At 43.8% G+C, this 23614-nt stretch overlaps 1 protein-coding gene across 5 annotated transcripts in view; it reads left to right on the top strand.

Moving 5' to 3' along the window:
• LOC137427075 (protein Jade-1) overlaps positions 1-23614 on the top strand; it is a 52266-nt gene that overhangs the window by 14013 nt on the left and 14639 nt on the right. For all 5 annotated transcript variants that reach the window (XM_068116259.2, XM_068116218.2, XM_068116236.2 and 2 more), the window contains 5 exons: positions 6039-6196; positions 6410-6600; positions 8937-9148; positions 18284-18451; positions 19933-20049. In XM_068116259.2, coding sequence (XP_067972360.1) covers positions 6039-6196; positions 6410-6600; positions 8937-9148; positions 18284-18451; positions 19933-20049 — 846 coding nt within the window. The remainder of the gene's footprint in view (positions 1-6038; positions 6197-6409; positions 6601-8936; positions 9149-18283; positions 18452-19932; positions 20050-23614) is intronic.

Below are 23614 nucleotides of genomic sequence, written 5' to 3'. Positions count from 1 at the left end.
CTTAGTACCGACCCCTGATGCATTCCCACCTTCACCTCAAATTCACCACTGTTCCCGTCCTTCGTCCTTACAACTGTGCGCGCTCTTTTGTACATTGCCATCACTACTCTGATCAAGCATTCCTCCACTCCTAACTTCCTCAATGCCCATGTCACGACTTCATGTGGAACCCTATCGAATGCTTTCTCCAGATCAACAAACCCAAGAAACAACTCCGTCCTCTTCTCCATGTACATCTCCTGCAACTGCCTCACAATAAAAAGCGCGTCTGTCATTCCTCTTCCTGGCATGAATCCAAACTGCATTTCGTCAATCTTAACTTTCTTCCTTATCTTCCTCTCCAACACCCTTTCCAATACCTTCATTCCATGCTCCAATAACTTTATTGCTCGATACGAGCCACACTCGAGGGTCACCTTTCCCCTTGTATAGAGGGACGAGGGTACTCAGTTCCCAATCCCCTGGAATGCGGCCTTCTTTCACCACCAGATTGCAGATCTCTGTCATTCTCTTCACACCCCAATTTCCCGCTGCCTTAAACATATCTCCCACAACTCCCGTCGGCCCTCCCGCTTTTCTACTCTTCATTGCTTTTGTCGCTTCGTCAACTTCCTTCTCGGTTATCTTCTTTGCTGGTATAAGGTATCAACTTCTTCTGGTATCAGCTGGTCTCAACTTCTTCTGCACAAGTGTAAGAAGCTCCAATATAATTTCAGGGACTTCTTGCAGCTTCAGTTGTCTTTCCTACTTTTCTTTTTTATCAACTTAGAGTAACCAATCACAAATGGAGATAGTTATAGAATGCTGTTATTAGAGATGTTCATGCAGTTTGTAAGAAGTTGGTGATCATGTACTGATATTATAACATTGTACTCGGCTGCTAATTTGTCGTCTCAGTATGTGGCTACACTACAAGAGTAATCAAGTACTGGTGTAACCAGTGAAGTGTTTGTGGAAGCTTGAACAATAACTGATTCAGTGTAAATGAGGCAGTGATGTAGGGATTGTTATGTGATGGCAATACTGTTAGCTACTCCCTAAACTAAACCAATATCATCCCTATCTTGTTTAGGACCTTTTTTAGACTGTAATTTGTCATCCCTACATTGCCTTTTTAATTTAGCAGAATTTTTTAAATTCACATGAGTATATATATATTTATGGATTTGTATTCATTGTGTTGTTTCATTGTTGGATATTGTAATAGCCTGGTGTTGGCTTAGCGGCTAGGGTGCCAGCTTAGGATCCTCGGATCCTGGGTTCGAATCCCGGTCAATCGCTGAATTAACACCAGGGGGGTTGACTCAGCCTGTCATCCTTCCGAGGTCGGCTAATTGAGTACCAGTTCACTGGTAATTCCCTGTGTGTCGTAAAAGGCGACAAACAGGGTTGGCGGCAGGAAGGGCATCCGGCCGTAAAACATTGCTTCAAAAAGGGGACCAACAAAAACAACAACAACCACGGTGCCTGAAAAAGGCCAACCCCCGCTTTGCTGGGAAAAATGGCCTCTAAACGTGGTTTTGTTTTGGTTTTTTTTTCATTGTATGAAATATGTGCAGATGATGTGCACCATTGTGCTGTGTATGTGTTTTGGTTTGACAGTTCCTGATTTCATCTCTTTTTCTGATTGATTAAAAATCAGTTCAAGTGAGAATATTTGAAATGCCATTGTTGGCCCGAAATTACAAGCAGCGACGTTATAAAAGCGATAACTTGATTATCATGAATACGTTTTGGCTGACAAGAGTCCGTTCTATGCATGACATTGTGGCCACTACCTGTTAGTACTGGAGAGATGTTATGGAGCCAGTACTCATCTTGCTGAGTAGTGTGGGCTCAGCGACTGCCTTCACGTCACCATGAGGATAAAATGAGTGATTCTTATTGGTCGTGTGATGCAAGCATAAATCTTTGAACAACTGCTATCCCCCTCTCTCCTCCCCAAACCATTATTTATTTTTTTTGTAGATATATTATCCACTTCCTTACTTTTTGTTGAAATTATTGCATGAGCCCCCACCCCAATGTTTCTCAAAGTCTAGAATTCATGCAGCTAATTATTAGCTCACCTGGAACGAAGTTCAGGGGAGTTTATGCGATGGCGCATTGTCAGTCCATCCGTCCGTCAGTCCGTAAACACTTGAGAAACTTCTTCTCCGAAACTGCTGATGGGATTGCGATTAAATTTGGCACAAATTATAGTTGTTGTGTTGTGACTAAAGTTTGTTCACGGCATTAAAAAATCAGGGTTTAAGGGGGTTTACCGGGGTCAAAGTGGATCCAGGATTGACCCCCTAAAATAGGAATTTGCTTTTTCCTCTGAAACTACATACACAATTTTGATGAAACTTGACCACAACCTTCACCACCCGTGCTGTGCCAAAGTTTGTTCACGGCATTAAAAAAGGCTGCCCCTTTGGGGTCTACAGGGGGGTTTCCCCCCAAAATAGGTATTTGCTTTCTTCTCGGAAACTACGCGCAATTTCGATGAAACCTCACCACAACCTTAATCACCCATGATGTACCAATGTCTGTTCAAGGCATTAGAAAAATTGGGGTCTTAGGAGGTATATGGGGTTGGGGGAGGGGGAGTTGCCCCCCAAAATAGGTATGTTTTTCTTTGTTTGTGTAATGTCTTATGATTACGTTAGTGTATGGTTCTACAAGCTGCCCTGTCTTCTAGCAACCATTGAAATTGGTTTAAAATATCCTTAGTGCAGTATACTGTTTATTCTACCAGATGAGCACCAGGGGTATTGCTCCTATGTTTAAATTTCATGGTATCACTCGAGGCCAAAGTGTTCCAAAAATATAAATGAAAAACATCTGCAAACAATGCAAAAACGTTATTCAAGAACAAAACCAACGCTACTACAGACTTGGCATTTAATATGGAATATATTTTTTGTGGGGGTGAACTTACTTTTCAAGATGTTTTAGAACCAAAAGTTCATTGGAATTATGTTGAAATTATTCTAGATTTTGTTAATGTGACCTTTAAAAGAAACAAAAAACCACATTTGACATTTCGAAACAAATAAATTGATCCTTGAAAAAAGTGATGTAAACTGATATCGAACTCAATTCATGGACAGTACTGTGTTAAACTTCTGTACGTTTTCCAGAAGTATCTCTTTATTTTGCACATTAGCCAATTTTTTTTTTAACAAAAACAAAAGTTAAATTACGACTGGGATTACGGACAGTAAAATTACAGTTCAGTACTTCGTGTAACCCCACGAGCATTCAGGAGAGCACGTACACGTTGAGGCATGCTGTTCACGAGATTTGCCAAGGTTTGGACAGGAATCGCTTGCCATGCAGTGACAATAGCCTGCTGCAATTCACGCACAGAGGTCAGCTGCTGGTCCAAGTGGTCGATTTGACGCGTTAATTCTGCCCACAAGTTCTCTATCGGATTCATATCCGGGGACATGGCAGGCCACTCCATATGCTCTACACCACGGTCAGCAAGAAAGTGTTGGATCATGCGAGCACGATGAGGCCGTGCATTGTCATCTTGGAAGACAAAGTTTCCTCGAAAGGCTGCACGAGCAAATGGAAGCAATGTTTCTTCCAGAATGGCCCTGTACTTGAACTGGTTCAGGTTTCCATTCAGAACAACCAGGTCAGTTTTGCCCCCTGCATGAAAAGCAGCCCAAACGGTCACCCCACCACCTCCAGCTTGGACTCTTGGCACTATACAATCTTTGTTATAGGCTTCATGCACTTGTCTGCACACTCGGACGCGGCCATCTTGACGATAGACCAGAAATCTAGACTCGTCACTGAAGATCACGTGATTCCAGTGTCCTGGCTGCCATTGACGGTGCTCTCTGGCCCACTGCAATCGGCGATGGCGGTGTTGTCTGGTCAGGCGTGGCTTTCTCAGGGGATGCCTGGCACGATAGCCTGCTTGAACCAGTCGTTGGTTGACTAGCCTTCTGAATACAGGCACATTTGTCAGTTGCTGCCACTCAGCCCTTAGCCGATTAGCTGACTTGGTACGGCCATTGCGGACTAACCGGTGCAGCTGGCGATCATCCCTCCTTGTGGTTCTGCGGGGACGTCCTGGCCTCGGTATTGAAGTGGGGACACCCCTCTGAGCATTTCGTTTCGGGATCTTTGGCACCTGACCTTGAGTGATGCCATACTGCCGAGCAATAGCACGCTGTTTCATGCCGTAATTTCGTAAAGCCACCACTCCATGACAAACAGCGTTGTCGAGTTGACAGACCATCTCCAGAGGAAGCGGCAATAACTTTTGGAGACGTGCAGCAGTTGTTTTCCACTAATACAGAACGCAACAACCCTTGTATACCCGACTGTGAAGCCAATCATCAAATGCACCTGTCCGTACATTTTGCCACGCCACCTGTGATATAATCCTGTTGTTGACTTCTTGCTGCGACAGACAATCAGTGACCTGGTTCTTTTAACAAATAAATCACCAAAGTGTAAAAGAAACTCACCAGATTGATATACTGGGTTAAGAAAGTAAACCCAAGTCAAGAAAAAAAATAATTCCATATTAAATGCCAAGTCTGTAGAATGTCACTTGGTAGAGTGCATACCTCTGCCAGGCCAAAACATTTTATGTTGTGTATCCCACTTATAGGATTAGCATTTTTAAATTATTTTTATTATCCTACTTATAGGCCACATCTCCTGACCTGAATCCAAATCTAATTGCTTCTTCTTGTCATGTAACCAACTCATCCATCATGTTTTGTTATAATGCATCGACAACGTTTGGAAATATGCTTTATATCGTTTTGCCCCCATCTCTCAATGGTGAAGATTCACTTACAATTAAAAAATTATCATATCCGAATCTGGATTCGGATCTTCACCAAAATAGAAGCAATTCGTCAGTCACACACCAAACTTGTCCACCAAGTTTCGTCCGAATCTGTCCACAACTTTTTTGAGAAAGCCTTTTCACCGACAGACAGACAGGCAAATAGACAGACAGACGCAGGTTAGAACATAACCTCTGCCCACCTTGGGTGGTTGAGGTAACTGGAAACCTCTCAAAATGGAAAGCCCATCCATGCCTACTCTGTCCAGTTTTGTTTCTCTTTAATAAGTGAATACAGTCAGATCCAATTATTTGCGGTTCCACTACCGTGGGTTCTGCGTATTCACAGTTGGTAAAATGCGACCTTTTTCTCTTATTCGCAGAAGCGTGTACTGCGAATTCATGGTTTTTCTCGGGCACAATTTTTTTTTTTCCACAAGCCGCGAGCATGACATTTATAAAACCCATCTTTCATCAGCCACCCACAAGGCAGCTGGACATATGCAAAAAAAAACATCTTCTACAAGCCGTGAGCTCGACCTGCTTCTACATTCGTAGCGCTGTGCTTCACGTTTTCATGGCTTTCACGGGATATCCCGTCATTCACACTGAACAGCTTTCGGTGATATCCTGCCGCCATTCACACGGGATATTCCACCAGCTGCATAACATGTCATCCCTGCGAGTTATTGTACAGAATGAAAACACTCCACAGTATATATGAGTGCAATTAGCTGTCTCCCTTTCCCCATTTAAACAATGGCACGGCATGCATTCACGGATTTTCATCGGCATTCGCGGATTATCTTCGATATTCGCGGGTTTTGCCTTGCCATTTCTGGGATTTTCGTCGACATTCACTGGATTTGCCTCACCATTTGCGGATTTTACCTCACCATTCATGGTTTGGTTTGCTCCTCGATATTCGTGGATTTTCACGATTCAGGAACCAATCCCCCCTTTTTCCATTAAAACTATGCCCCGCCTTTCACGGTTTCGCAATTTACTGCATTTCCCAGGAACGTATCCCCCGGGAATAGCAGGGTCCGACTGTATTATGCTTTTTGAAAAAAAAAGGCTTCTGCTACTGAAAATTGGCAAAATTGAGGGTTGTTTGTGCTACTGAAAGCGATGATGAAAGTAGGCATCTTTGTAGGAATTATTTGAACAATAAGATGATGCGGTGTATTGTGGTATATGGGAAATATGTAATGTAATTCTTTGTGGCACTTGACAGGTGTTCCGCAAAGATCTGATCAGTGCTATGAAAGTTCCAGATTCGCAACAGCTGAACACTGAAGAACTACTGCTTATGTGTGATCCTTGGCGCCCAGAGTGGGAAAAAGGTGTTCAAGTACCTGTAAGCCCAGAGGTTGTTCCCCAACCCAGCGTCAGGTACAAGCTACTCTTGCTTTCTTGCTTGGGTATTTTTGTTTTTTTTTACTGGAAGGTGGAGATGGGTAAATTGGTGGATGGTGAGTGGGAGAGTGGTAGAGTGGGAAAGAAAGGGAAGCTGTTAAATGGATTTCTTGTGCTGCAATCAGAGTTGTGGACAGATTATAATACTGTCGTACATTGAGGTTGATAACAATGCTGCACCTTCGGCAGGTTACTCCGAGAGTGTGATCGAACACCAACATTCACTCGGACCAGGAAATATATCAGGTTGTCTGACCTGGAAACACCGAACCCTGGCTACGCACCTATTGGTTCCCTCATCGCTTGTACTTGCCCTTACGACTTGGACGACACAGACTCCCATTGGCTTCAAGCAACAAACGGCCTACTTCGTGCATTGGGTGCGAAGATTCATTTTGTTTTCTTGACTTTTTAAACATTCCTATCAATAACTTTATAATGCACTAATTTAATGTTCATCACAAATAATTGTGATTTTGATTTTCTAAACAGATCTGGTCTTGGTCGTGTTATCGTGTTCATGCTTGCCTCATGATGCTGCAATCTCATGTTTAAATTCACACACACATGTATATTGTGTATATATATATATATATATATATATATATATATATATATATATATATATATATATATATATATATATATATATATATAAAACACACACACAGACTTGGCATTTAATATGGAATATTTTTTTTTTCTTGACTTGGGTTTACTTTCTTAACTCAGTATATCAATCTGGTGAGTTTCTTTTACACTTTAGTGATTTATTTGTTAAAAGAACCATGTCACTGATTGTCTGTCGCAGCAAGAAGTCAGCAACAGGATTATATCACAGGTGGCGTGGCAAAATGTACGGACAGGTGCATTTGACGATTGGCTTCACAGTCGGGTATACAAGGGTTGTTGCGTTCTGTATTAGTGGAAAACAACTGCTGCACGTCTCCAAAAGTTATTGCCGCCTCCTCTGGAGATGGTCCGTCAACTCGACAATGCTGTTTGTCATGGAGTGGTGGCTTTACGAAATTACGGCATGAAAGAGCGTGTTATTGCTCGGCAGTATGGCATCACTCAAGGTCAGGTGTCAAAGATCCTGAAACGAAATGCTCAGAGGGGTGTCCCTACTCCAATACCGAGGCCAGGACGTCCCCGCAGAACCACAAGGAGGGATGATCGCCAGCTGCACCGGTTAGCCCGCAATAGCCGTACCAAGTCAGTTAATCGGCTTAGGGCTGAGTGGCAGCAACTGACAAATGTGCTTGTATCCAGAAGGCTAGTCAACCAACGACTGGTTCAAGCAGGCTATCGTGCCAAGCGTCCCCCAAGAAAGCCACGCCTGACCAGCCAACACCGCCAGCGCCGATTGCAGTGGGCCAGAGAGCACCGTCAATGGCAGCCAGGACACTGGAATCACGTGATCTTCAGTGACAAGTCTAGATTTCTGGTCTATCGTGAAGATGGCCGCGTCCGAGTGCGCAGACAAGTGCATGAAGCCTACAACGAAGATTGTATAGTGCCAAGAGTCCAAGCTGGAGGTGGTGGGGTGACCGTTTGGGTTGCTTTTCATGCAGGGGGCAAAACTGACCTGGAAACCTGAACCAGTTCAAGTACAGGGCCATTCTGGAAGAAACATTGCTTCCATTTGCTCGTGCAGCCTTTCGAGGAAACTTTGTCTTCCAAGATGACAATGCACGGCCTCTTCGTGCTCGCATGGTCCAACACTTTCTTGCTGACCGTGGTATAGAGCATATGGAGTGGCCTGCCATGTCCCCGGATATGAATCCGATAGAGAACTTGTGGGCAGAATTAACGCGTCAAATCGACCACTTGGACCAGCAGCCTGCCTCTGTGCTTGAATTGCAGCAGGCTATTGTCACTGCATGGCAAGCAATTCCTGTCCAAACCTTGGCAAATCTCATGAACAGCATGCCTCAACATGTATGTGCTCTCCTGAATGCTCGTGGGGGTTACACGAAGTACTGAACTGTAATTTTACTGTCCGTAATCCCAGTCGTAATTTAACTTTTGTTTTTGTTGAAATTTTTTTTGGCTAATGTGCAAAATAAAGAGATACTTCTGGAAAACGTACAGAAGTTTAACAGTACTGTCCATGAATTGAGTTCGATATCAGTTTACATCACTTTCAAGGATCAATTCATTTGTTTTGAAATGTCAAATGTGGTTTTTGTTTCTTTTAAAGGTCACATTAACAAAATCTAGAATAATTTCAACATAATTCCAATGAACTTTTGGTTCTAAGGCATCTTGAAAAGTAAGTTCACCCCCACAAAAAAATATTCCATTATAAATGCCAAGTCTGTATTAAGGTAATTTCAATGAGTTTTCGAGCTCTTCTTCCACATTGGATAATTCAAATGATAGTGTTATCCTGAGAATATTTTGTATTTAATGGAAGCTCACTCGTTTGTGCATGTTGCTTTGTCACTATTTATTTGTTTGTTTATTTGGTTTTATTTCTTTCCCTCCTTTTTCTTTTTGTTTTTCTCTTCCTCTCTCTATCCCACCCAAGATTGTTCTTGCACGTCACACTGTGACTTAATTTGTTTTCCATGTTCTTCAACGAATGTTGCCAATTTATTTCCTCTTTATTCTATGTAAAATTAACATTTTTCAGAACTGCTGCTGGAATACTTGGGGATAGGGAGGTTCAGCTGTGGAATATCTAGCTTGTGTTGTCATGTGATACATACAGGTGTTCCGGAGCTTTCAGAAGGAGCAATGGAGCGCACTCTGCAAGCCTTGGAGGTTGCGAGTGCGGAAAGGGCACGTGTTGCCATCGCCACTCAGGAAGGCCTGGGTATCGAGTATGACGAGGATGTTGTGTGCGACGTATGCCGCTCACCTGACTGTGAAGACAGCAACGAGATGGTTTTTTGTGATCACTGCAACGTTTGCGTGCACCAGGTTTGTTTGTGTGGCTAAGAGATGGTGGTGCAATGATTATATTTTTATGTTTTTCCTTGACAACACCATGTTAGTTAAATTGCAGAAGCGGGGTGGAAATCAACATGTAAGGAGCCCTTTGGCTAGCTGCCTCTGTGAAAACCACATTATATGGGAGGAAGGTTATGTTCTGGTCTTTGTTCCTCTTGTTAACATCATTTTGGCATCTGATTATTTGCCAATAACCATCCTGATCAAATTGGGGCTTTGCCTTTGTGCTATATACGTGTAATCAAGCAATCCTTTGAGAGTGGCATCGTGCGAGTTCATTCGTCATTTTGTTCCTAATACTTTGTCCCATGTGTGCCACTTTTGTTGCAATTAACACAGTTCAGCTTGAGTGCTGTCGTCTCTGGATTTTCTCTTTTGCTGTGGAGTTGTAGTGTGGCTGGCTTCGATTTTTCTATTTGAGCTTTGTAAAGCAAGGTTTTCTGCACTGGCTACTAATTTGAAACTGAGTGCTGCGTTAGATGAAGACCTAGTTTAGTCGACCTGGAATTCTGCACTTGGAATTTTTTTCTATTTTATAGCTTTATTATTTAATATAGATTTTATTAGTATTTTTACATTTACCTTCGGCTCACGCTGGAGTTTGCGCCATAATGTTGCTTTTGTGAAGTTTTTATTTTTTATGCCCCCGCCCCTGAAGATGGCTGGAGGCATTATGGTTTTGGGTTGTCCGTCCATCCGTACAGGCTAAACCTCGTTTTTCTCAGCAACCACATGTCCAATTGAGACAATACTTTCAGGGTATGTCACCCATGTAGAATGTTTTTATGATAATTGTGATGTCACAGATCCCATGGTATGGCAGCCATCTTGGATTAAACAAATTAAAAAAAAATAATTATCGGAAGTCACTGAATGGAAAAAATTGAAATTTGGCACATTGTCAAGTACTCTAATGGGGAGGAAAAGCATGTAAATGATGACATCAGTGAAGTGGTATACTAGCCATAAATGTTTTAATCGTATGCCTTATCCCAAAAATCTGAAATTGCATGCATATGATTAGAGACTCATTTGCATTGAAATATTAAATTTATGACATCATCGGTCACTTGGTTTGGCAGCTATATTGGATTGAACCTAAAACCATAAAAAAAACATCTCCCAAACCATCAAAGTGATCGACTTGAAAGTTTGTGTGTCATCAACTAGGCATCTCGATTAAAAGTTGATAACAAACATGTCATTGATCACATGGTGTGGCAGCCATATTGGATTGAAGGAAAATATTAAATCCAGTAATTATATTACAGAAACCACTTACCCTATTAATGAGAAACTTTAAAAATGTCATCTAACACCATTGCTGCATATAGTTTGAAAATGATGACATTGTAGGTCACATCGTTTGGCAGCCATCTTGGATAGAAAAACGAACCTTATCCCGATCAACATGAAACTTCACAAACGTGATCCCCTACCTATATATATGTACATTTTGATGTCATATGTTGCGTGGTTTGGCAGCCCTATTAGCTTGAAAGTCGATATTTTAAAAAAAAAAGCCTTCTCCGAAACTGCTTCACCGATCGATGTGAAACCTGTCATGTCTGGTAAAAATGTGATGCTTGAGAACAGCTGAAAGTATTTAAATCGAACTTATTTTTAGGACAGTGAATGAGGGACATCTACCCCTTATCACAGACGGGGACTATACAGAGGCATATTGGCGACGCAGTCGCATTGCTCTAGTTTTTTAAAATCTGGTTTGCTTTTATGTTTTTCTTACTCGTTTGTTCTAATTTTCACGTCAGCAATTGTACAGGTAGCCTTACTCTGTCACTATCCATTGCTAACACCCATTTTTTTATTATTATTATTTTGTATACAAGATCGAGACTCGTGTAAGAGCGAGCACATGAAACACACATTAGCACATAAAACACAAAAAACATAAACAGACACATAAAACGTAATAAAAGGAGGGGGGGGGACAAGATGGGGAGAGAGAGGGAGGCACACAAGCACAACAGTAGAGAACAGGGACATCGGGAGATCTGTGGAAGGGAGAGGGCTGGGGAGGGAGGGGGGTTTACGCTATAAAACAAATTGACACTCCTCGGAATTTCAGGCATGAAGTCGGAGATTGAAAGAGGTGGATTTGGGATGTATTAACGGGGGTAGAAAAGATCAAGGTTTTGGATGGGGGAAGATAAGAGATGGTGGTGAACAGCTGTTTTAAAGACCTGGAGGGTGGAGTGGGATTGAAGAGAGTGAGGGAGTTTGTTCTAGAGGTGGGAGAAAAGAGGAATGAAGGAGTGAAGGTGAGCAGAGAGTCTTGATTTTGGCAGTTTAACCATAAGAGGGTTGCAGGCAGATCTTGTGCGACCTGTAGGAATATTTGGGGGGCAGAGCCCAGAGAGAGCTGGGGGGGCAAGGCCAGAGAGGAGTCGGTAGAAGACGGAAAGACCACCAACCTGCCTGCGGTGAGAGAGTGAAAGGCCCTCAGAATCGGCTTCATCGCAGGAGATACCAATGATCCTGAAAGCTTTGGTTTCCACAGCGTGAAGCCGAGCTCTGTGTGAGGCAGGAGCACCAGCCCAGAGGGGAGAGCAGTATTCCATTGAGCTGCGGATGAAAGTCTTGTATGTGGTGAGGAGTTCAGGTGTGCCAAGGAAGGACTTCGCACGATGTAGGATGCCCAGTCGGCGACTGGCTTTGGAGGCCAGCTTGGATATGTGGTTTTCCCAGGAAAGATCATGGCTGATAGTCGGGCCCAAAAGCTTGAGTGACAGAACTTCTTGAAGAGGATTGTTGAGAAAGTAGATGGGAGGGTTTTCCAGATGGTATTTTTTTTTTCTTTGAGACATCGTGACAGTGTGAGTTTTGTCAGGATTGAAAGACATGTTCCACTTGGTTGACCAGTTTGTGATTTTTGTCCAGGTCTGCAGAGAGTGAAGAGGCTGCAGACTGCCGATCTGAGGGTTGAGATATGGAGCGGCAGAGAGTGGAGTCATCAGCAAAGAGATAGAGAGGATTTTGCAGAGTCAGAAAGATCACCGATGAATACCAAAAAAAGCACAGGACCCAGAACACTGCCTTGAGGAACTTCAGCCTGAACAGGAAGGGGAGATGAAAGAATTCCATTCAGGGCCACACGATGACTGAGACCAGAGAGGAAGTCCGCAAGCCATGCGTGGAGATTTCCATGGATACCATAGGAGGAGAGTTTGGTGAGCAGAGCGGGGTGTTTCGTGAGCAATAATAATAATAATTATTAATAATATGGTAACCTTGAACAATAATACCCTGGGTTGCGTTGGGGATGCATTCCTGAAATGTGCGACGAATATCCAAACGACATAAATCAAAGTAATAGTTCTCATAAAAAATAATGGAATAAGGGGGGGATGTGTTCATAACATCACCACTTCACTTATTGTATTTAGCTTTTTACCTATATTATCCTTTTTTTGATGAATGACAGTTGTATTCAAGTACACATAGAAAGAAAACATAGAATTAAAAACAATTATCAGACGCATTAAAATTAAAATAAACCTCTTCTGGAAGCTGTTGAACTGCTGGGAGAGGTGGTACCTCTTCTTCCTCATTCAATGAACGTCGGCATTTTGATTCCACGCACGCGAAGCAAAAAGCGGAGTTAAGCAATTGTTTCATGTTTATCCATCTAATCAGTTTATGATTGAGGAGCAACTTATTAAAATTTAATGTTATATTTTGAACATGAATCGAACACAAGTTTCTTGTTTTCTTTTTTTGTTTTGTTTACACCGGACTTTGGCTTTGAATTTGTCCCGACCACGCATGCGCAGAGAGGAGTGAGATAATATTTTACTCCGTGTGCCTGCCTTGCAGTCAAATAAAATTGAAAACCGTTCCAAACAGGAAACCTACTATTTTTAAGGACGTCGTAAAGGATACATACAACAGGCATGAATAACAAATGTAATGTGTTAGATAGGGTGATGTAATAGAGGCTGGAGAAAAAGGTGGCAGAACCCGGAATTTATTTATTTCTACGCCTTTAAACCTTTATTTAAATTGAATTATATACTTGAACACTATATAACACAAATCACCTTCATAATACAATAAAAGCTATGTTATCCGATACCCATGGGCCTTTGCGCCTGCCAGTTAATCAAATATGCCAGTTATCTAAATGTTACATAGAATGGTACAAAATTGCAACTCGTTGAACTTTGCCTCTGAAAAATAGATTCAATAATAACATTATCACAGTACAGTATAAAAGGTAATTCCTAATGAATTATGCAAATCGGTACAAGTACCTATATTACAAGAAAAAGGCCCATCGACAGCCAGACGCACACCAAACTGAGCTCCTTTTAGATATTAAATAAACCATAAACTAGTCTTTTGAATTTGATGGACGATCTAAAGTGGCAACATACTGTGGTGCGAATCCCTCAAGGTTAACACCAGGGACCGCGGAAAACCGAACGGATTAAATTGAGGCGACGACCAACTCGGATTCGGCTATAAAACGCGGGAGGAAGAAGTGAAGAAGAAGAAGAGGCGGAGGCGCTTACCTGGAGAGGGAACGACGGCAGCTCCGATCCTGCAGGGGAATTAACTCAAAAAGGGAATCCGGGGTAGAATGTACAAAAAGAAACACGTTTATTACGAAACCCGAGAACAAGGAATGCGACGGTAAATAAATAATGATCCTAAATTGGGATCCCACACACCGACTTCTAAATACGAGACAGGGGAAAATGAATTAACAAAAGAACACATTCGCCGTAGGTTTGTGTAATGTAGTGTGAGATTATCTGTCCGGCGGCCCCGTCCGGCTCCAAGCTCCGAGCACGAAGAAACCTCAGCCTCCTCGCTCGCACGCTCCACCCGGCCTCAATGCGACTCGCTCCGCGGCACACCACGAGGTCCCTCGCTCCAGTACCAACAGCACCGGATCCCGCTCCAAGCACCACGACGAACCGTCACCCAGCACGAAGCACGGAGGTCCAGCACGCAAGAAGGAAGAGCCAATGAAAACCAGGGACAAGAAGAGCAAGAGCTTCAAGCACAGAGAGATCTCCAATACGAAGGGGTCCAGCGCGCAGAGTCTAAGAGAGAGAGAGCAAAGAGAGAAAAAATGTCGTGCAGCATGCCGTTTTGTAACCTTGTGTGTCACGTCAGCTCTGACGCGCCGTCCAATCAGCGCCTCGTAGCTTCTCGCCGTCCACCGAACCTTCTAGCGCCTTCCCTCCAATGAACAACCTCCTTCTCAGTTGCGTCTTCGCGCCTCCCACCCTGATTGGCTGGAGGTTCGCGCCTTCCGCGCCAACCAATCACACGTTCCCTGTGGCGTGGGTTATAACTCGTCTCGCACGATGTTGCTCGGCCAGCTGGTGGTGCGGCTGGCGGCGGCCATCCGGCGGTGCCCCGATCTGGCTTCCTGCCAGTCTTCTTCCAAGGTCATTGTCAGGGAAGGGAACTAATTAATGTGTGCACTAAAGACCTATCTAAGTGTTTATATGTGTGCGTTGCCATAAGGGACAAAGGAATGATTACCAGGTCTGACACACAGGGGTTTATCTTAATCCCTACAATTATTTAACACCCGAACATCCTTGTATGTTCACAGCTATACACTTCCCCGACAATCCGCCGAAAACACAGAACTTATTACAGGGTAGATTCCCTATCGCGACAGTCAAAGCATGTTACCTATACAGATCTACCCCGAATACGTTCGGGGGCAACGGGGTCACCAGTTTAGCAGTTGCTGGAGATTTCTGTACAATAAACTACCTTTTGTACCCAACGAAATGGCCTCTTATCGTCTTCGGCAACCGCTAAACTGGTGACCCCGTTGCCCCCGAACGTATTCGGGGGCGAATGAACACGGCAGGATTGCGAACGCAATTTCTTCCACACTGCAGGGGCGAACCAGCTCCGGGACCCTCCGAAGGACGCCGTTACGGGGCGTTGGCGGCACGGCTACTTCGTCGCCTTCGCGCACACAGGCCGAGTACTGCTACTTCGTCGCCTCCGCGCTCACAGGCCGGGCACGGCTACTTCGTCGCCTTCGCGCACACAGGCCGAGCACCGCTGCTCATCGCCTCCGCGCACACAGGCCGAGTACTGCTGCCCGTCGCCTTCGCGCACACAGGCCGAGTACTGCTACTTCGTCGCCTCCATGCACACAGGCCGAGTACTGCTGCTCGCCACTCCTACTACTGCTCCTACGGCGGATCCCGAGACTGATGCTGCTGCACACCTCGTGGGCTCCGCCACATGCGCCTGTGCGTTAGTGTGTGCTTGCTTGCGTGCGTGCGTGCGTAAGCGAAGGACCGCATTCAAATTTGGTGTGTGGGTGCAACCCACGTCAAAATCCAAGATGGCCGCCGCCATGTATGTCTGATGCCATGAATGTCTGAACCTTGTAACCTGCATATATTGAAAAATAAGCGAAGTACTAACGTCTAATCTGGTGTGTGGGTGTATCTAGGCACAAGGAAGAACGCTGTTTAAAATCGGGTCGCCACGTCAAAAGCCAAGATGGCCGCCGCCATGTATGTCTGAAACTTGAGATGAATACCTTGAAAAATAAGCAAAGTACCAACTTCTAATTTGGTGTGTGGGTGTATCTCGGCATAAGGAAGAACGCTATTGAAAATTGGGTCGCCACGTCAAAATCCAAGATGGCCGCCACCATATATATGTCTGAACCTTGTGAGCGAAATATCTTGAAAAATAAGCGAAGTACCAACTTCTAATCTGGTGTTTGGGTGTATCTCGGCATAAGGACGAACGCTATTGAAAATTGGGTCGCCACGTCAAAAATCCAAGATGGCCGCCGCCATGTATGTCTGATGTCATGTATGTCTGAATCTTGTAACCTGCATATCTTGAAAAATAAGCGAAGTACCAAGTTCTAATCTGGTGTGTGGGTGTATCTAGGCATAAGGAAGAACGCTATTGAAAATTGGGTCGCCACGTCAAAATCCAAGATGGCCACCGCCATGTATGTCTGAACCTTGTGAGATGAATATCTTGAAAAATAAGCGAAGTACCAACTTCTAATTTGGTGTGTGGGTGTATCTCGGCATAAGGACGAACACTATTGAAAATTGAGTCGCCACGTCAAAATCCATGATGGCCGCCACCATATATATGTCTGAAACTTGTGAGCGAAATATCTCGAAAAATAAGCGAAGTACCAACGTCTAATCTGGTGTGTGGGTGTATCTAGGCACAAGGAAGAACGCTGTTTAAAATCGGGTCGCCACGTCAAAAGCCAAGATGGCCGCCGCCATGTATGTCTGAAACTTGAGATGAATACCTTGAAAAATAAGCAAAGTACCAACTTCTAATTTGGTGTGTGGGTGTATCTCGGCATAAGGAAGAACGCTATTGAAAATTGGGTCGCCACGTCAAAATCCAAGATGGCCGCCACCATATATATGTCTGAACCTTGTGAGCGAAATATCTTGAAAAATAAGCGAAGTACCAACTTCTAATCTGGTGTGTGGGTGTATCTAGGCACGCGGAAGAACGCTGTTTAAAATTGGGTCGCCACGTCAAAATCCAAGATGGCCGCCTCCATGTTTGTCTGACCCTTGTGAGTGAAATATCATATCATAGCATGTTTTCTGCGTGTTCCACTTTGTCAACTCACATCACTTCCCCGACGGGGGACCTAGGCGTAATGCTTGTTTAACACCCGAACATCCTTGTATGTTCACAGGTATACACTTCCCCGATAATCCGCCGAAAACACAGAACTTATTACAGGGTAGATTCCCTATCGCGACAGTCGAAGCATGTTACCTATACAGATCTACCTGGCTCTAAATAATCCTTTACCCCCCAACATAACAATACTCACTCATCAGGCTCATCATCTTGTTGAACTCCAGAGGCTTTCTTGAACCATTTTCTTCTATCGGACTGCTGCATTGTTTCTTGCCTCTTCCTCATGAAATGTTATTGTACGAGGTTCAGCTACATCACTTCCTGGGTGCTGCAAGCTTTCCGCCTTTTTGCAAACTTCACAAGCATGTCAAGACCATTAACCGGGGTGTGCTCCATTACCAATCAACTTGCTATCACTTGCCCAGCCAGCCGTTTCTTATCAACTATTTCGTTGGAGTTGCTCAAGCCACTTGGCAAACATGCTTCATGCTGATTGGTAATAGACTTGCATAAGCCCAAGTGATGTGTTCAGTTGAAAAGTATTTTACTTGTGTGTCATCCTCTTGTTGTTCTACTTCCTTCTGTGGATTAACAACAACAACACCACCGATGATTTCGAAGTCAGTCATAACAGTCCACTTCACACCACTCCTCAATTTTCTTTGAACTTTGATGTGGATTATCGTCACTTCCTTGCGTCACCATACTGGTAATTTCTTGGAATTGTGATCTGGAGACTTTTGTTCTCCGAGATATGAAGTTGCCGTATGCCATGTTGCAGATTAAAACAAGCCAGCCAGCCTTTAGGAAAGGCACATTGATCAGTCAATCCCAACTGATCATAAAAATACTTTGCTTTCTCAATTAACATCGGTCCTGAAATTGGCGCACCCTCCAAATGCTTGAGAGCAAACCATTCATACAGACCTTTATCTAGCTACTACATCTTTGGTATGTGTAGAGTATTGCATTTGTCAGCAGTTTTGTCTGTGTCTGACTTGTTGTAAAATTACAGTAACTTGTCCTTCTGGGCCTTGATGTTGGAGATGGTTTATGGTTTGATGTACTCGAGCATCAACGCATTTCTATTGTCTCCCTTCTCCAGTCTCCTCCATATGTCAATCTTCTGGTCGATTGTGAAAATAATCCTCTTCCTCTTCCAGCCAGTTTTCAAGTTGTCTGTCTGTGCGTCTGTCCATCTGTGCATCCATCCATTCATGATAGGTTTTTGTTGCAGAGATAGCTTGAGAACAGGTGAAGGGATCTAAGTCAAACTCGGTAACGTATGTAAAATGATGTAATAATGTGGGCAGAGAAATGTCTGTCGACATCGCGATGTCGGAGAGTGCAGTTCTTGTTTTTTTTTTTTGTTTTTTTTTTTGGATCTCCGGTTGTATTTTGTATCTCAGCTGTTATTTCATAAATAATTGATTTGACTCTTTCCTCACAATCCCCTAGGCATGTTATGGTATTCTGAAAGTCCCAGCAGGCAGCTGGTTGTGCCGTGCGTGTGCCTTGGGTATCAGGCCACGTTGTCTGCTCTGTCCCAAAGTGGGCGGTGCCATGAAGTCAACACGCTCTGGAGCACGCTGGACACATGTCAGTTGCGCACTCTGGGTGCCTGAGGTACAGCAACATCCTGATTCAACTGCATGCCATATAACTTCCTATTTATTTTAACTCAGCAAGATGACCTCTGAAGTAGATAATATTGATACCTCTCAACCACCCTTCAGTCCTTGCAATAACATTTGTTCAAAGGTCAAAATTCATAGAATAACTGAACCCCAATGGGTTGAGATGTTGACACCCCACCAACAATGAAGCAGTCTAGAGTGTGTAGACAGTGGATTAGGGTTGGGCAAGGAACAGCTCGATAGACAGGCAGGACAATAAGTATGGGCAATCAGACAGGACAAGGGAACAGCAGGTAGAGCAGTAGACAAAGAGAATTTGAGCAAACAGAGAAAGCTGACAGAGTAAATGTGAGTGTTGGTGGACCAGAAAGAGTAGAATAAGTGGAAATAGAAAATATCAGTAATTGGAATAGGGGTATCATGAGATACAATAGTTTGCAATTTTTAAATGAGTGGATGGACGAATATACATGGACAAATTCAAGGATGTGATTTGGCAGTCGGAAAGAGGGGATGTGAGCAGTGAGCTTATATTTGGGGCATACAATGACAAATTGATTGGATTTAAATAATATGCACATACCAGATACCAGAATTTTTAACCGATTCTTCGCCATTGTATGATCGGACCACAAACGATATATAGCAGGATATCCCAAAACGTTATGGACCGATTCGGAGAAACTTGGTAGATGAGTTGGGTAGGTAACAAGAACAAACAAGATTAGATTTTGGTGAAGATCTGGATCCTGGTCCAGCCAATCAGTGGGATACAAAACGTAAACTGTTCCGTCTGGCCGGGGTACGTGCTCTACCGAGTGCCGTTCTAGTTTGCTATTGAGACTCTTCCCGCAAGGCCTTGGATGCCACCACTTCCTAGATCACAATGTGTGATCCAGCAGCAGCAGCTCACAGTGGATAGCCATATTGATTCTACATAAATGTCGATGCAGGCCTTGCAAACCTTTAGGAACTGAGAGCAACGAAGGAATAAACGAGCGCTGCAGATAATTTTAAAGTGATGCCCTGTTCTGGAGGCCATCTTGGATGCATTGTTGAGGAAAGATCATGGCAGATTGTGTATCGAAAGAGCTCCAAAGGCCACCTCTGCCAGAGCAAAAGTAAATAGGAGGGTTGGCCATGCTATTTTTATCAAGATGAAGTGAGTGTGTGAGACTTGGATGTGTTGAATGATAGATTACAGGTGATTGACCAGCTTATTTTCTCCAGAATGGAAAACGAGGGTGGGAGCAGCATTTCTTTTATTGTTGGGGGAGACCTTCTTAGACATGAAGTTATTTACAAAGTAATTTCGAGTCTTTACACAGAATGAGGATTTGCAAATGTAAACTAGGAACAAGATGTGTCAAGGAGCACCATTCCTTCTCAGCTTAGGGCAGGATAGGATAGGCTAATAATAAGCTAGGAACTTGATTGGTGCTTTTGCAAATCTTTTCCTCCTTCTCCTAGGTGAGCATTGGCTGTCCAGAACGCATGGAGCCAGTTACAAAAATATCCCATGTGCCTGCCAGCCGGTGGTCTCTCATCTGTTCTGTCTGTCGGGAGAAGACTGGAGCATGTATCCAGGTCGGTTGTCTCTTTGGATGGAAATTACTCCATCTCTCCTCTCCTCTCTCTGTACATCATCCCTCAGTGATTTTGGTTTGGTTGAGGCTTTCTTCCACCTGGAAAAAATTTTTTTTAACAGATTGCTACATTAGTAAGTGTCTCGGCTGTCAGGGTGGCCTTGAGGTACGCACACTTCCCTCTCAGCTGTCTTGCCTGGTTTCAAAATATCTCTCGACTATGAACTGTCAGCCTCGTGTTGCACAGGCAGGGTAATTAATCAGTGGGTGTGCCGTCCCTCGGATGGACGTTATACCGACGTCCCGTCTGCTGGCATTAGTCGGTGGACATTAAGGATCCCACAGTGATCATCGCGAAGAGGTAGGCAAACTATTTCCGGCACCCTGGCCAAATTCCAAATTCCTGCCCTAACCTTAGTGGAACATCCGGTTTGGTCATGAAAGAAAGACTTGGGCCAAGCTTCCCCCAGCCAACCCCACCAGAACGTGGGAATAATTGTGCCTGTTAATGAAAGAGAACAAATTAAATTAAGTGTTGAAAATAGTCATTTGCTTAAAGTGTCTTTCAGATGTTATGCGTTGTCACACTAGTTATGTTATGTTTAGCCAAAGCGTAGCACTCGAAGGATAATTTATCTTGCAATTGAAGCCATAAAACTGGACATGTACAGTCGTGGCCAAAAATAATGGCACCCTTGCACTTTTTTCAAATAATGCACCATTTCTTCAAGAAAATTGTTGAAATTAAAATATATTTTGGTATCCACATTGTATTTCTTTGGTTTGCAGTGGACCAAAACAAAAAAAGCTGAAAAAATCACTAAATCTTAGCTTATTCTACACAGAGATCCCAAAATGGCCCAGACAATATTATTGGCACCTTTTAGAAGTTGGAAGAAATAATTAGATTTCAAGCAGGTGATTCTCCTTTACTTTGGAATTTAACTCACCTGTGGTGAGTTGCAGGTGCCTGCAATATAAAAATCACTCATTCAACCAGTTTGAATGGAGAAAAGGAGTCATTCTGCTGTTTTGTGTCACTGTGTGTACCACAATTTTTTTTTTTTTGTATACAAGATTGAGGCTCGTGTAAGGGCCAACATGAAAAAAAATTTTTTTTAACTGACATAAAAAACATGTAATAAATTGAGCGGGAGACAAGATGGGGAGAGAGAGGGAAGCACACAAGTACAACAGTAGTGAAGAGGGACATCGGGAGACTGTGGGAGGGAGAGGGCTTGGGGGGAGGAGGCATGGGAAGGGGGTGGGTGGGGGGGAGTGGGAGAGGTATAAAAACACGTGGACATTGCAAGGACTTCAAGGAAAGAAGTCGGTATTTAAAAAAGTGGATCTGGGGTGAAGTTAATGGGGGTAGAAAATATCAAGGTTTTGGATGGGGGAAGATGAGAGATGATGGTGAACAGCTGTTTTAAAGACCTGGAGGGAGGAGTGGGAATGAAGAGAGTGAGGGAGTTTGTTCCAGAGGCAGGAGAAAAGAGGAATGAAAGAGTGAAGGTGAACAGAGAGTCTTGATTTTGGCTGTTTCACCAGAAGAGGGTTGCTGGCAGATGTGCGACCTGTAGGAATATTTGGGGGACAGAGCACAGACAGAGCTGGAGGAGCTAGGCTGGAGAGGAGTCTGTAGAAGACAGAAATCCACCAACCTGCCTGCGGTGAGTGAGTGAGAGGACCTCAGAGTTAGCTTCATCGTGGGATATTCCAATGATTCTGAAAGCTTTGGTTTCAACAGCGTGAAGCCGACCTAGGTGTGAGGCTGGAGCACCTGCACAGAGCGGAGAGCAGTACTCCATTGAGCTGCGGATGAAAGCCTTGTATGTGGTGAGGAGCTCAGGTGTGCCAAGGAAGGACTTCGCACGACGGAGGATGCCCAGTCGGCGACTGGCTTTGGAGGCCAGCTTGGAAATGTGGTTTTCCCAGGAAAGATCATGGCAGATAGTGAGAACCAAAAGCTTGAGTGACAGAACTTCTTGGAGAGGATTGTTGAGAAAGTAGATGGGAGGGTTGTCCAGTCGGTCTTTTCAGGGAGACGTAGTAAGAGTGTGAGATTTGTCAGGATTGATAGACGTGTTCCACTTGTTTGACCAGTCTGATTTTGTCCAGGTATGCAGAGAGTGAGAAGGCTGCAGACGGCCGATCTGGGGAATGAGGTATAGAGTGGCAGAGAGTGGAGTCATCAGCAAAGAGATAGAGGGGATTTTTTTAGAGTCGGAGGGATCATTGATGAAGACCAGAAAAAAAAGCACAGGGCCCAGAACACTGCCTTGGAGAAGTCCAGCCTGAACAGGAAGGGGAGATTAGAGAAATCTATTCAAGACCACACGTTGATGACGATCAGAGAGGAAGTCTGAAGTCCGCAAGCCATGCGTGGAGATTTCCATGGATACTATAGGAGGCAGGGTGCCTTACCATATCGAAGGCACATGATATGTCAAGGGAAACAGCTCTGATTTCCTGTTTGGCATTGAGGACCTCCATCCATTGTTGAGACAACAGAAGCAGCATGTCCAGAGAAGTGACCTGATCTGAAACCAAATTGATCGGAGATCAAGCCATTGGAGAAAAGGAAGGATTTGATATCCGAAGCAATGATGGATTCCATGACCTTGCTGATAATTGGGGGCAGGCTGATTGGTCTGTAGTTGCAAGGATCTGTTTTTGCACCTCTTTTGTGTAAAGCGGTAATTTTAGCTGATTTCCAAGCTGATGGCAGATGACGTTGAGCAAAAGAGGGTGAAGAGAACAGAGAGATAGTGTGAAAGAGCGGCAGAGCAGGATTTTAGGACACGTGGGCTGATGCCGTCTGGTCCAGTTGCAGAATCGAGGATTGACTGAAACTTCTCCACCTTGTCAGGAGAGAAGGACACAGAGTCTAGGAACAGCTGGGTATGACTGGGTACGGTGGGTACAGAGAGGGATGGGTTTGGGACACACGATTTTGAGGCAAACACAGAGTTGAGGCATTCAGCTTTTTCATGTGCAGAGTCAGCTGTGTAGCCGTTTGAGGTAAGGGAGGGGATGGAGGGGGAAGAAATTCCAGAAACAGATTTGACCAGATGCCACCAGGATTTGGAAAAGGGAGACAGGTTTGAGAGTTCAGTCTTGAGAGTATAGAGATAGTGTTTCTTGGCTCTCCTGAGGGTACACACACACTTGTTCCGGGCTTTGTGAAAGGAAATGAGATTGCCTTCCGTTGGATTTTCCTTCCAGGAGGCGAAGGCAAGTTTTTTTTTTGTTTGTTTTTTTTTTTTGTTTGTTTTTTCAGGGCAACTGCCTCACCACAAGAGATTTCACAATGAACATGGAGAAAAGAAAGAAAACCCAACGAATTGTCTGAGGAGCTCAGACACAAGACTGTAGCCAAGCATGGACAATATATATATATATATATATATATATATAGTGGGCACAAATATTGGCATCCTTGCACGTTTTCAAATGATGCACCATTTCTTCCAGAAAATTGTTGAAATTAAAAAATTCTTTTGGTATCCACATGTGTATTTCTTTGGTTTACAATGGAACAAAGCAAAAAAAAGCTGAAAAAA

The sequence above is a fragment of the Myxine glutinosa genome, chromosome 1 (genome assembly GCF_964187855.1).
Source record: "Myxine glutinosa chromosome 1, kmMyxGlut1.1, whole genome shotgun sequence".
NCBI classification, from domain to species: Eukaryota; Metazoa; Chordata; class Myxini; order Myxiniformes; family Myxinidae; genus Myxine; species Myxine glutinosa.
Note: the sequence above shows the minus strand (reverse complement) of the source record. Positions and strands in the feature narration are given on the sequence as shown.